Genomic DNA, 12,905 nt, shown 5'->3' on the forward strand with positions numbered 1-12,905 from the left:
CGGGGAGACAAGGAGGTCGTGGAGGATGCGTGGATGCGTGCGGGCATGCCTATTAATCCTCTATTAAATGTTCTTTTTAAACGCGAAGGTGGCCGCCGCCGGTGGCCACGAGAGGGCGCTGTTCGCGTGGCCACCGCGGGGCCCCGGCTGCGGACCGAGCACAGCACCTGGCCTTCATCTAAGGTTTTCCTCTTTTCCTTTTCCTTTTTTCTTTTTTAAACTGGAATCTGGAACGCAGCTTGCTGCAATCGTGAGAGGATTCTATGTTTCCAATGCCTTTCGCTCTTGTCGCCCTTTCTGCAGGCCAGATGTCATAGGATGAAGGCTGTGGGTGAGCTGCTGATTTCTATATTTTCCACCTATCTCCTGGTTATGTTTGGATTTAACGCTGCCCAAGACTTCTGGTGTTCAACTTTGGTGAAAGGAGTCATTTACGGATCCTATTCTGTAAGTGAGATGTTCCCCAAGAACTTTACCAACTGCACTTGGACGCTGGAAAATCCAGACCCAACCAAATACAGTATTTACCTGAAATTTTCCAAGAAGGACCTGAGCTGCTCCAACTTCTCCCTGCTGGCTTACCAGTTCGATCATTTCTCCCATGAAAAGATAAAGGATCTGTTAAGAAAGAACCATTCTATCATGCAGCTCTGTGATTCCAAGAATGCTTTTGTGTTTGTACAGTATGATAAAAATTTTATTCAGATTCGCCGGGTCTTCCCAGCCGAGTTCCCGGGATCGCAGAGAAAAGGAGACCACGATCAGAAATCTTTCTTTGAGTTTCTGGTGTTGAACAAGGTGAGCCCCAGCCAGTTCGGGTGCCAGGTCTTGTGCACCTGGCTGGAAAGCTGCCTGAAGTCCGAAAATGGCCGAGCTGAGTCCTGTGGGGCCATGTATACCAAGTGCTCCTGCCCCCAGCACCTGGGGGAGCTGGGCGGGGATGACCAGGCCTCGGTGGTGCTGCTGAGCAACGTGGTGCTGCCCCTGAATGAGCAGACGGAGGGCTGCCTGACCCAGGAGCTGCAGACCACCCAGATGTGCAACCTGACCCGCGAGGCCCGGAGGCCCCCCAAGGAAGGTGCGTTAGGGGACGGGGTGGGGTCTGTGGTGCAGGTCGGGGTGGGGTCTGTGGCCTGACGGTGTGCTTCTCTGCTTAGCACTGAGTGCTGATTTGTCATCTTTCCTCATGAAGGTCTCCCCAGTTAGCTTCTAGATCCAGGGCCTGGGGGACAGTGTATCCCTGGAGTGGGGGTGGGGTACTAGGAGGAGATGCTAGACTAGCCTGGAGGAAGGGCTGTGGGGGAGGGGAAATGGAGGAGGGGGCTGATGCCTTCATTCAGAGGGCAAAATTCTCCGTACACACAGGTCCTATTTGGTAAAGTAGACTTCTTCCTTCTGAAACATCCAGCATTGGGTCCCCTCCCTCCCTCTCTCCCCCTTTCCCTCCCTTCCTTCTTCCCTCCATCTCTCACTCCAGCCCTGCCTTTGGACACTATGACCAGGACCTCACAATAGCAAGCCAGAGAGTAGACACCCCCAAACTGGGTTGGCCCATTTTTGATGGACAGTAAATTCTGGGTGCAGAGGAACAGGCTGGCAGCCAAGCCCTCAAGCTCTGCTGGCTGACTTAGCCAAGGCAAGGAGCAGGCAGGGAGCAAAAGTAAACTCTTGATCTCCCCCCCCTTATGTCTCTTGCAATTGCTGGGCTATTTGGGGGGCAGAGGAGGTTGTTTTTTACTGTTGTCTTGGTCTCCTATTCATATGCATGGAAAAGGGAAGGAGGGAACATCCCAGAGGTGAGGTAGGTAGGAAAACACCTCGGAAACCAGTGCCAGGGAAATGCAGGGGAAGCCTGAAAGTACCTTGACTTGCACCCAGTCTGCAGTGAGGAGCCTGGGGAAACCTGAAGTCCAGGATGGCTTTGAATTATGCAAGGAAGCAGCAAAGGCATATTGGGAGGAAATGCCTTCCCCTCGGAGGCCGGGACTCACTCCAGCCTCCAGGATGGAGCTCATGCATATTCTTGCCTGGGCTGCAGCCCTGCACTCAGAGTGTGTTGATTTCTTATGCAGGAAATGTTTTCTGATGGCCACAAAGAGCTCAGTCTGTGGACAGGGACAGCCAAGCTCCAGCTCCTCCTCCCCTCCCCCCACACAAGTAGGCTTTGTGGCCCATGTCAAATTGTCCCTTGTTGGAGGGTTTTCATTGAGAGTAGCCAAGGGTCTGGAAGGGGGAGGGTGGAGGGCTGAGCCTCAGTAGCAGGAGCTGTTTCTCCCTGGCTGACTGGAAATGGGGGATGGGAATTCAAAGGCGTTGGGGGGGGGGAGGGGTCAGGGGATAGCAGAAAGGGAGAGGTCCTGCTAGGAAATAAATGCACACCAATGGCTGTGTGTGTGTGTGTGTGTGTGTGTGTGTGTGTGTGTGTGTGTGTGTATACCTTCAAACATCTCCACAGGTCAGTTAGCTAGCGGCTGAGACTGAAGACAAACAAAGTAGTTTTAAATTACAGGAGTTCTTTCTCCAGTGAAAATCCCAGAGCCACACTTTGTGACTGCGGGAGGGTGTTTAACACCATTTAAAACTAATTAGTGTCCCTGGAATTCGAAGCTTCAGCGGCTCAGAGAGAACTAGAGACCACACAGGGTCGGCCCACAGAGTAGTGCTCGCTCATGCACACTAGGTTGGTGTGTGTGTGTGCGTGCGCGTGTGCTTGTTTCATGGTCATTTTGTTACAACTTAGATATCGGTGTTTTCCACAGTTTTAATTCGGGCATTAAATGGGCTCCAGTCCCAGTGTCCATCCAGAAATGAACCAAGGCCGGGCGGGGGTGGGGCAGCAGCTTGACTGCAGAGGTTTTGTGGTCATTGCCAGGGGTGGACAGAAAGGTGTTAGAGCAGGCAGTCACGTGGTCCACACATCAGGAGTGACTGTTACACTTCAGGTGTGTAAGTGGTGTCAGAATATGGCAGGAGTGCCTGTGTAGACAATTACACAAGGGTGCTGGCTTTATGGTGATGTTGCTGGGGCTGGGCAAGGATGTGTGTGTCAGCGGGAGGGATGCCCCCTTAGGGGCGTGCAGCCTCTGCCCTCTGCATCCCGAAATCCAGGCTCTGTATTGGTTCGGGTGCAGCAAGGCCCAAAGATGGGGACCTATGGATCCTGGTGACAGAGCAGTCCCAGTGCTCTGGCCAGCTGTTCTTATACAATCTACCTCCTTCACCTCATCCCAGCCGAGCCTTGCCGGTGAGGGGCAGTGCAGAAAGGCTGTTTAAAGGCAACATAAAAATCCTGACTCCTGCGCTACTCACACTTATTCATGCAAAGTATGTGAGATCTTAAGTATCTGATATCACAGATACACGCGATGGTAGGAAAGGCTTCTCTAAGAGCCCTTCGAAGCTCTGAATGCCGTGAGTCCGGCTGTTTGGACTAGGCCTGCTACTCCAGGCAGCTCCGTTTCCTGTGAAAGCTCGGAACTCTGGCTCTTGAAACGAGGTAGTGCATGACATGATGGCTCACCTCTGTGCACGCGTGTTCACACTGGCCTCTCAGTCACCAAGGGGATGATTCTGTGGTGGGAGATGATTCTGTGGTGCTCAGGTTCCCTGGCTCAGGAGGAAGGCTGGCCTGGGGTGGCCAGCTTCTTTTCCTCATTCCACCCAGAAAGCTGCAGGGCGGGGCTGGGGAGCAGATGCCAGAGGTCCCGCTCACAACCTCGGCCAGCTGCCATGCTGTGGCCCAGGCCTCTAGATGACAGGATGAGACTCAGCAAGGATGGAGGAAACACAATAGAGAAAGGATTTGTACTAGAACATTCCTCTTGATTCATCCAGGGCCTCGGGACAGATGGAAAAAAAAATTTGCTGTTTTTAATATGACACAAAGTAAAGCATTGTACTGATGCCTCATTAAAATATTAAATATTAGTGCATCTAAGGATTGTCTTATTTATCAGTCTCTGGCATATTTAGGGTTGAGGTGTGTTATTATATGCTAGGATCTTATGTGAATTTGTTGAGCGACAAGGAGATTGAAACACACACAGACACAGACACATAAGACTTTGCAAGAATAGTGATGTCGTTCTGGGGGTTTTTATTTCTTGAACCTGTGTGCATATAATGGATAACCTGGGTTTTGTGTGTGTGTGTGTGTGTGTGTGTGTGTGTGTTTTGTGGAGGGGCAGGGATGGTCATGGGGCTTGAACTCTGGGCCTGGGTGCTGTTTCTCAGCTCTTCTAGCTCAAGGCTAGCACTCTACCACTAATGCCACTTCCAGTTTTCTGGTGGTTTTAACTGGAGATAGTTTCTCGGACTTTCCTGCCCAGGCTGGCTTTGAACTGAGATCCTCAGATCTCAGCCTCCTGAGTATCGAAGGCATGGGCTAGCGGTACCTGGCAGATACTCTATGTTTTGAAGGAAGCCCCAAGGACAGTATTGTGTTTGGGGGTGGTGGTGGGGGGAGGGGGAGTTCTGAGCCTGGAGAAAGATTGGACAACATTTGCAAAGAAAGCCATGTTTAGTTTCTCTGAAGACTTCACTGTCCTTTAAGGGTCTCATTTGTTGAAGATTATTCTGGACTATGAAGGTATAAAACCTGAGTGCTGGTGCTTCATGTCTGTCATCCATGTGACTCAGCAGCCTGAGATCTGAGGATCCCGGTTCAAAACCAGCCCTGACAGGAAAGTCCATGTGTCTTTTATCTCTAGGCAACCACCAAAAGTCTGGAAGTGATGGTGTGACTCAAGTAGTAGAATGCCAGCCTTGAGTGAAAAGCTAAGGGAGAGCAGAGCAGCAATGAGGCCCGTGAAAAGGGAAATATATTTAATATAATTAATATATAATGTATAATACATGCATAATATAATATATAGGTATGATATTGTTATTTTACTACTTCATTTAAAATGAGAAATTAAGACAGATGTTTAACTTAATAGAAAGCCTTGATGGGTTCTTGTTTCTAATGGCTCCCCTTAGTGAAAGGAAGTTGGGGTCCCTGCGGAGGCAGTTGAAGATCTGAAGGCCGCAGTTGTCTTCTCTCTGCCTCTCATCCTGGGCCCTCCACCTGTGTCCCCTGAGGGAAACTGTGTGCCCAGGTAAACTTCAGCAGTGTCCTGGGCTGTTTGCATTTTGAGGGAGCCTATCAAAGCTCCTGAGGGATTTCCATGGCCAGTTGTTTAATTGTCCTCATTTATTTCTGATTGGCCCTGGTTGCTCTCAGGTTGGTTTTGATCTACCTGTCTCCATCCTCTTTTTACTGCTTTGATCTCTTCCTCTGAAGATGGCTGCCTCTATCCACACTCTTCATGAGAACATAGGGAGGTTCACGCCCTCTGAGCGTTCCCCATAGCTCACCCCACTTTCAGGGGTCCCCACAGTGCTTTGCACACGGGGTATCTGGGCTCCAGCCTTCCTCTCCAGCGGGTGTGAAATTCCATCATATGCCCATCTCCCCCACCCAAGGTGGAGATCTCCAAGGGAAGGGCAGGCTGAGCAGGGTTCCCGTGAATGTTGGTTGAAATGAGTGGGGGAGCATCAGAGATGGTCAGCGATCACGTGACTTGGGCAAAACATCTTCCTGTCATTCCCTTCCCCGGGGAGCTGGGCGCCATTTACCCCCTGTCTGCTTCCATTCATGTGTGAGTGATGCCACTTTCTGGTCTCCAAGGGGTTGTTAAGACATATTGTTAAAACAACAAGCAAACAAAGAGTGAAATCATTGAGACTTGTTCTTTATTCCATGTATATTTATCTGACACGATCAGTGATAAATATGGCTTGATATCCATGGCAACCTAGATGAATAGTGGAAATAGAGGAAACTCGCCAGTCCCTCCCTGTCTGAGTTCATGCTGTGTCTCTCTGTCTTCTAGTTTGGCGTAATATTGTCATTTCCCAAACCCTCCTATCCACAAATGGCCATGCAACCTCTTGGGAAGAAAGAAAAGAGTACTTGGAAGACAGTTTTAGGGCTTCTGTTTGTAACTCTTGATGAAGAACTCTAACTCCATTAACAGGAGGCTGCTACTAAAATTATAGGCCAGGTCAAGCCAAATGTCTTGACCGCATTGTGTCAGATAACTTAGGAAGTACTTCCTATACATACACTCAAGAAAACTGGATTGTGTGGCAATGTCCTCAAATGCGTGGTATTGTGTGTTTGCGGACAGGGCACCAGCCCGAATCTCAGCGAGACTGCATCTACAGCCGATGGAGATATGCCAGTGATTAGATTTCTTTAAAAATCAAGATACTTCATTTGCAATCCAGCTGCCGACATTTGTTTATCATTTATTTCTTAATAGAAGAATTACATTGTGAAACTGACTTTTCAAGGTAGCTACTGTCTCAGATATATTTTTCCTCTGAATTGCTCTGGTATATCTTACCTATAAAGGCCCATTGGTTCTTAAATCAGAGTTGGTTAAAAAAAAACAAAAAAACCCATTTTTGCTTTTTTTTAAAAAATAACGGGTGCCGAGTCTTCAGATAATGGTTAGTGAGGACAGCATTTCATCCTGTTATTCCACGTACTCATCTTTTGTCCCCTCCTTCAGCTTCTTCCATTGGACAAGATGCTGGGAGACAGACCGATGAGATATGACAAATGAAATAATGAGCTGGATTATTTTAGTTCTTGTCAGTGCTTGGAGAATTTCTTCTCAATCCAGTTAATGAGAATTGAGAAATCAGAGACATATTAAAATTTTTCTGGCTGTGTCATTTCATTGAAATGGAAGGAATAATTTGGTGTTTGATAGACTTGGAGTCCCTACAGTGACTCAGTCACCTAGAGTCACCTTCGATAAGTGACTTGAGTTTGATTCATTAATGAAGTGTGGGCACTGCTTACCAAGATGGAGGGCTGCATTAGATGAGGTGTGTGTGTGTGTGTGCATATGTGTGAGCTGTGTGTGTGTGCATGCATAGGAGGGCCCACACAGTAACTCCAGTGTGCCTCTTCCCTGGCATCACCGTTGCTGTTCACATACACGCATGCATGCGTGCATGCACGCGCGCGTACACACACACACACGTACGTACATGCACACACTCATTCATCCAGGGACCAGGAGTCCCCTTAGCACCCAGTGGAGGATCTGTGTGGGAATACTCAATGGATGCCGACCCAGGGATCCGGAAGGGATTTGGGACGGAAGTTTCAGGAACGTTTCCATTCACAGTTCTGTCAGGGTAGCTGGGAGAACCCTGGGCAGGCTTTGGTGTGTGTTTCCAGCTTTGTGAGCCGAGCAGGTTTCTAATATGATGCACAATGAATGGTGGCGGGCGTCCGGGGTCTGTGGAAAGCTCATATGACCTATGCCCTGTAAGCAAAGTTGTGGAGACGTTTGAAACTGGTTTTAACTGATAATCATATCCTTGTGAAATGAGAATTTAAGTGTATTCTTAACAGTGGCAACAGTTACGATTGCCCTGACTCTTCCCTCTCTTCCTCCCTGCCTCCCTCCTTCTTTTTCTCCCTTTCTTCTGTGCCAGCCTGTACTGGGATTTGAACTCAGGACCTCATAGTCTCGCTTAGCTTTTGCTCAAGGCTGGTACTCCACCACTTGAGCTATGCCTCCACTTCTGCCTTGTTGCTAGTTAATTAGAGATAAGAGTCTGTGGGATTTAATGGTGCAGGCTGATTTTGAACCAAGATCCTCAGATGTCTTTGGTGCATAGCGAGGATTACAGATGTGAGACTCCAGCTCTCATCTGTATTACCTGCTTCTTATGTATTTGTTGTAGGTGATCAACAGATGCATAGATAGATACATAGACATATATATATATATATATATATATATATATATATATCATCATCATTGTTAATGGTATTGAGTGTATCTGACTGACTTCTGCTAGTCTTTAAAATTTTACCCTTCCCCACTAACATAAAAAGATTTTCTTCAAAGCAGTGTGGTTTTCTGAAGGATTTTAGGATAGTTATTCTGTGTTTATAAGCCATAGTGACTGATAATCACGATGGAGATTGTCGTTTAATTGTCTGAACTTGTCCATGAACATAGGTTGCCCCCCAAGAAGCCCTGAGCCTCTGGCTGTGGGTGCGTTTTGTGCAGGATTGGAACAGTCCCTGTGCTGGGCATGGTGGCAAGCCTGGTAGAGACCTGCTCCCCACCCTGGGCTGGTGGTCCCTGGGTGGAGCTGCTGAGAGGCAGGGGGCTCTGACAGGAACAGAAGGCTCCTTTGCTGAAGGAGACTGCTTTGAGATAGGCTTTTCTTGAGGTGCTGGTCTGTATTAAGCCCTTGGGAACACAACATCTGGCCCTGCTGGTGTTTCTTTCACAGCTGAGTAGGACAGACCTACCACCCATGCTAACACCATTTGTGATTAAAAAACATCTAAACTTTGAGAAAACAAATCTTACAGTAGTAGACCCAAATAATGATTTATTCTCCTGTAGAACACATTTTAAAAGAGAGCTTCACCTACAAAGCACTGGTAAAATAAGAGTTAAGACATCTAATTTTTTTAAAAAAAACAACAGGTTTAGACAATGTGGTGACCCACGTTTATAATCTAGATCCTTGGAAGGTAGAGACAGGAGAGGCCTAGGCACCACGCTGGTGTGACTCTGCCTGGAGAAACACACCCTGTGTGGCTGAAACACACCTGTAATCCCAGCTGGGTGACAGGAAGAGGAAGGAGGATGGTGGTCCAAAGCTTGTTCAAGACAAAAGCTTGAGACCCTGTCTGAAAAATAACGAAAGCAAGAAGGGCTGGGGTATGGCCCAAATGATAGAGCACCAGCCTCGCAGTCCCAGGGCCTTGAGTTCAACCAACCAAAATGTTACAAATAAAAACAAAGCCATTAAAGAAAATGATATTAAACCCTAACATTTAGGAAATGCATTTCAGCCAGAAAACTCTGCCATTCATATTGTTTTATTTGAGCAATAACTGCTTGAGGAAAATTTTGTTTGTCCTATTTGGTATGACTTATTTAGAATGCTCTAAATGCGATGGTCTTCCTTCGAAAACCATTATAAATGGGTTCAAATAAGACGCCGTAGAAGCTGGGTTTTCTCCCTGTTTCTGGAATGCCTGCATCTGGATCACAATATCATAGACTTCCATGGGCCTTCCACGTTTTCTGGTATGAATATTATGAGATTGACATACCCCTAACCGTTCAGCCAAACATACCTCTTGGAACTTGTGTTCCATGACACAAGAGAGGCTCACTTTTGTGGGCCTAGTCCACAGAACTCACCAGCTGGGAAGAGGCTCAGAGCATGCTTGCTGTGGTATGCATACAGATGGCGTGCTTGCTGTCCTGTGCACACGGGAAGGTGTGCATACAGATGGCGCCACATGGGACAGTGCCCATCAGTTAGATCCTTGCTTGGCCTGGTATATGTTACTGTACCTCACGTGATGTTGGTCTTAAAAGTAATTGATTGATTTCAGTCCAAGCTCATTACAAATAAAGAACCATATGTTTGTTTCCAGTCTAGAGTCTTCCCACGCGTCTGTGATCTGTAGTGGGATCTGACCTGCCTGGCACTGTGCTGTAGAGAAGCAGCATCCTCCATCTTTTGATTGTTTGCGAAGAGCTCATTGGGTGTGGGAGGAGGCCGGGCCTGGCTGCTGGCTGTTCCTGGGATCTGTCCTTGGCTGGTTGCCGCAGCGGTCACTGTGTACCAGGACTCTTATCTCCAACTAAGTGACAAGACATAAACAACAACAACAACAACAACAAAAGCTGGAAAATAGGGCTGTGGCTCAAGTGATAGAGCATGCTAGCATTGAGAAAAGAAAAAAAAATCGCAGGGACAGTGCTTTCAGGCCATAAGTGCAAGCCCCACAAAGGAATAGGCATGTGAGTTTTCCCTCTTGTTTCAAAAGGAAAATTAAGGTGTTTTTTACCAAGAACTTTTATTTTTACTCCTAAAAAAATTTTGATAACTGCCCAAAAGGAAGAAAAGAAAAGAGAAGGGAAGGCCCAAAGAAAAAGGAGGGAGAAGGAAGGGGAGGAGAGATGAAGGAAGGGGGGAGGGAAGGGAGGAAAAAAAGAAGGGAAGGCTGAATGACAAAGGTTAATTATACTGAATTTGTTTAGAAACAGCCTTTTACAATGTGTTTTTAATTAGTCATAAATGTTTGCTGATTTCTGGATATCTTGGACTTGTCTATTCCTGTATTTTCTATCCATGAAAATCGTAAGGTAGGAAAGAAAATACCTTGGGAAGACAGAGATCAGTGGTGGATATAATTTTCTGCGCTTAAATTGATGAACTTTTAAAGATGCATTCTACAAGGCAGACTGAAATTTGTCTTTATTTCCATGTCCTGGTCAGGAAACTTCCATTGTAGATTGGGATCTGCTCTCCCTGGCTCTTCCCAGCTGTTATAACTTAGAAGACAGCACATGTTTTAAAGTTTTACAACATTTAAGAAGTAAAATGGGTACAGGTGGCATTGTGCATTTCAACTGGCTTTGCTTTGGAACAAGATGGTGCCTTGTTCTCTTTGCCTGGAACAGAGACTGAACGCCTTAGCTAATCCTGTAAGAAACGTGGTCTCTCAGGGAAACGGATGGCTTCCTGTTCTCTTGTGGTTTCCTTGGGATTTTCTGATGACCGTGTTTGGTGTTCAATTGATTATAGCATAGAGGGCATAGTGAATTACTAGGCATCATAAATAGTGCACATGCTTGCCTCTGCCCTCTGTATCCTGTGACCGCAGAAACCACAAACCCACAACTGTGGTCACTTAGAAGCCACGCAGATGCTGATTCATTAGCCAGGCGCCGGTCACCTTACCTATTAGGGAGTGCAGTCCAGGCAAGGAAAGTCTGTGAGGTGATTATTAACCACGGAAAAGCTGGAAGTGGAGGTTCATGTGGTGGAGCACCAGCCTTGAGGACCAGCCTTGAGCAGAAGTGATAAAGAAGAACATACAGGCCCTGAGTTTGAGCCCTGGTACTGGTGCACACACACACACACACACACACACACACACACACACACACACACACACACTGCTTTCAACAGCAGATATGATTTATGCAGAAGAGCTAAGTGGGGTAGGATGTGCAGTGATAGAGCATTTCTCCTCTTGTCCATCAATCTGACTGGACCCCCCCCCCCTTCGCCTCGGCTCCCAGACAGAAGTCCTGCCCATTAGCTGACTCCACAAGGCTGCTCTCACCGTAGACACTTAGAATCCCTTTCACTGACCAGCTGCTGGATGTGCAGATGCCCACATTAGAAATCTTTCTGCTCCCTTCCACGCAGGCAGGACGTGGGCTGCCACCCTCCTCCCTCCTCACTGCTGATGGAGTCGCGGACAGCCTAGCTCCGGAAATCAACTAAAACAGAGCAAGGAAGGTTTAGTTGCTGTGGTATCCACCCGTGATGAATTCCCAGCACTGAGAACATCTCCCTGGGCACACATGTAGCTCGTCCGCTTTGGCTGTGGTGTAAGCAGATGCCACCCGGGAGTTCTGGTCTCGTACAGAGGGACACGGTGTCCAGGGTTGCTGTGTGTGTGTGTTGGGGAGCTGCCCTGAGGCTCTGCCCAGTGCGGGGAGGCCTGGAGCAACAGGGGAGTGACACAGCTCCCCAGTCGGCTTGATCAGGGGGGTCTCCCTGACCCAACCTCCCCCATCTCCTGACCAGGCAGGCCTCCACCTGCCACGCCTCGAGGACCTGGCCTCCTCGGTTAGCTGGACCACCTCCCCTTTCCCCCAGGATGACAGCTGGACAGCGGCCATCCGCTCGTGTGAAGGGCATAGGCTATCTCTGAGTTTTGGAGCAAGAGTGCTTTGTGACAGCAGGCCTGAGCCAGGCCTGTAAGGAGGATGGTGAGGGGTGGCTGCGCTCAGAGGTTGGTAGACCTCTGAGAGGTTGGTATTGGAGATTGGTAGAACTCTGAGAGGTTGGTATTGGAGATGCATCTGTAACTCAGCAGGAGCAGCCTGATGACCCTGTCAGCGATGGGGGAACTCAGCTCGCCCACAGGGTCATTTTCAAGAGGTGGCTGTAGTTGAACTTCATGCTGTCAGTACTGAGGTTTACTTGAAGTTTTCATGAACCCGTTTTTGTTCTTGCCTAGCTAGAAGGAATCCCAAAGAAACCCCAAATCCTGTCTTTATGTGACAGACCACTTGTTCAGAATCTATCCAGAAAGTTCCTTGAGTTTGTGTGTGTGTGGGGGGGAAACTAAGCTAGACTGAGGGTGCTGTGGTCTTGTGTTAAGCCACGATTGATACAAATCTAAATGGACATTGATCCTCCTCAGGGCAGCTCCTCTTGAGGTCAAGACGGGGCTCTGTTGTCAGATACTTATCGCCAGATTTCTGCAGATCTTTCTCTTCCACCTCCTTTCTTATTCTTCCGCCCCTTATTCTATCAGTCTCCCTCCCTCCCTTCCTCTCTCCTTTTGTGCATTAATGGCTTAAAAATATGATTTATAAAAATTGGTATCTAGATTTGTCATGGCAATAATTTACCCAGAATCCATTATTAATATCCATGTTGGTAATTATGTAAACAAATACCTTTCGTAGCATTCTAAGAGCTTGTAATCACCCCAGTAAACACTGCTTCATTAATCTGAACCACTTTCTTGTGAGGTTAATTATGTAGCAATAATTAGCCTCCCTGGGAGGAGGTGGGCTTCTGCCACCAAGTGCCCTTGCTCCCTGGGGGGGTGAAGGGAGAGGAAGGCCATGGGACTTCCGTCCTCTCTGCTGCCTTCTTCCCAGAGTTAATTCTCTGCTGACAAATGCTCACGTTCTTCTCAGGGGCTCTGTCTACCGTGTTTCCTATTCTCAAGAAGTTTGTATTATAATCCGCTCATTAATTAGGAGAGACACTCCAGGAGTCAGCAGAGAGAACAGAATCCATCCAGCAACTGCAAAATTAAAGAAGTA

At 47.7% G+C, this 12,905-nt stretch overlaps 1 protein-coding gene across 1 annotated transcript in view; it reads left to right on the forward strand.

Annotated features, from left to right (window-relative positions):
- The first annotated feature begins 318 nt into the window (after positions 1-318).
- Adgrb3 (adhesion G protein-coupled receptor B3) overlaps positions 319-12,905 on the forward strand; it is a 529,297-nt gene continuing 516,710 nt past the window's right edge. The window contains exon 1 of the mRNA XM_013032264.1: positions 319-1,078. Within this exon, the coding sequence (XP_012887718.1) occupies positions 319-1,078 (760 nt within the window). The remainder of the gene's footprint in view (positions 1,079-12,905) is intronic.

Source organism: Dipodomys ordii, unplaced genomic scaffold (genome assembly GCF_000151885.1).
Source record: "Dipodomys ordii isolate 6190 unplaced genomic scaffold, Dord_2.0 Scaffold152, whole genome shotgun sequence".
In the NCBI taxonomy this organism is placed as follows: Eukaryota; Metazoa; Chordata; class Mammalia; order Rodentia; family Heteromyidae; genus Dipodomys; species Dipodomys ordii.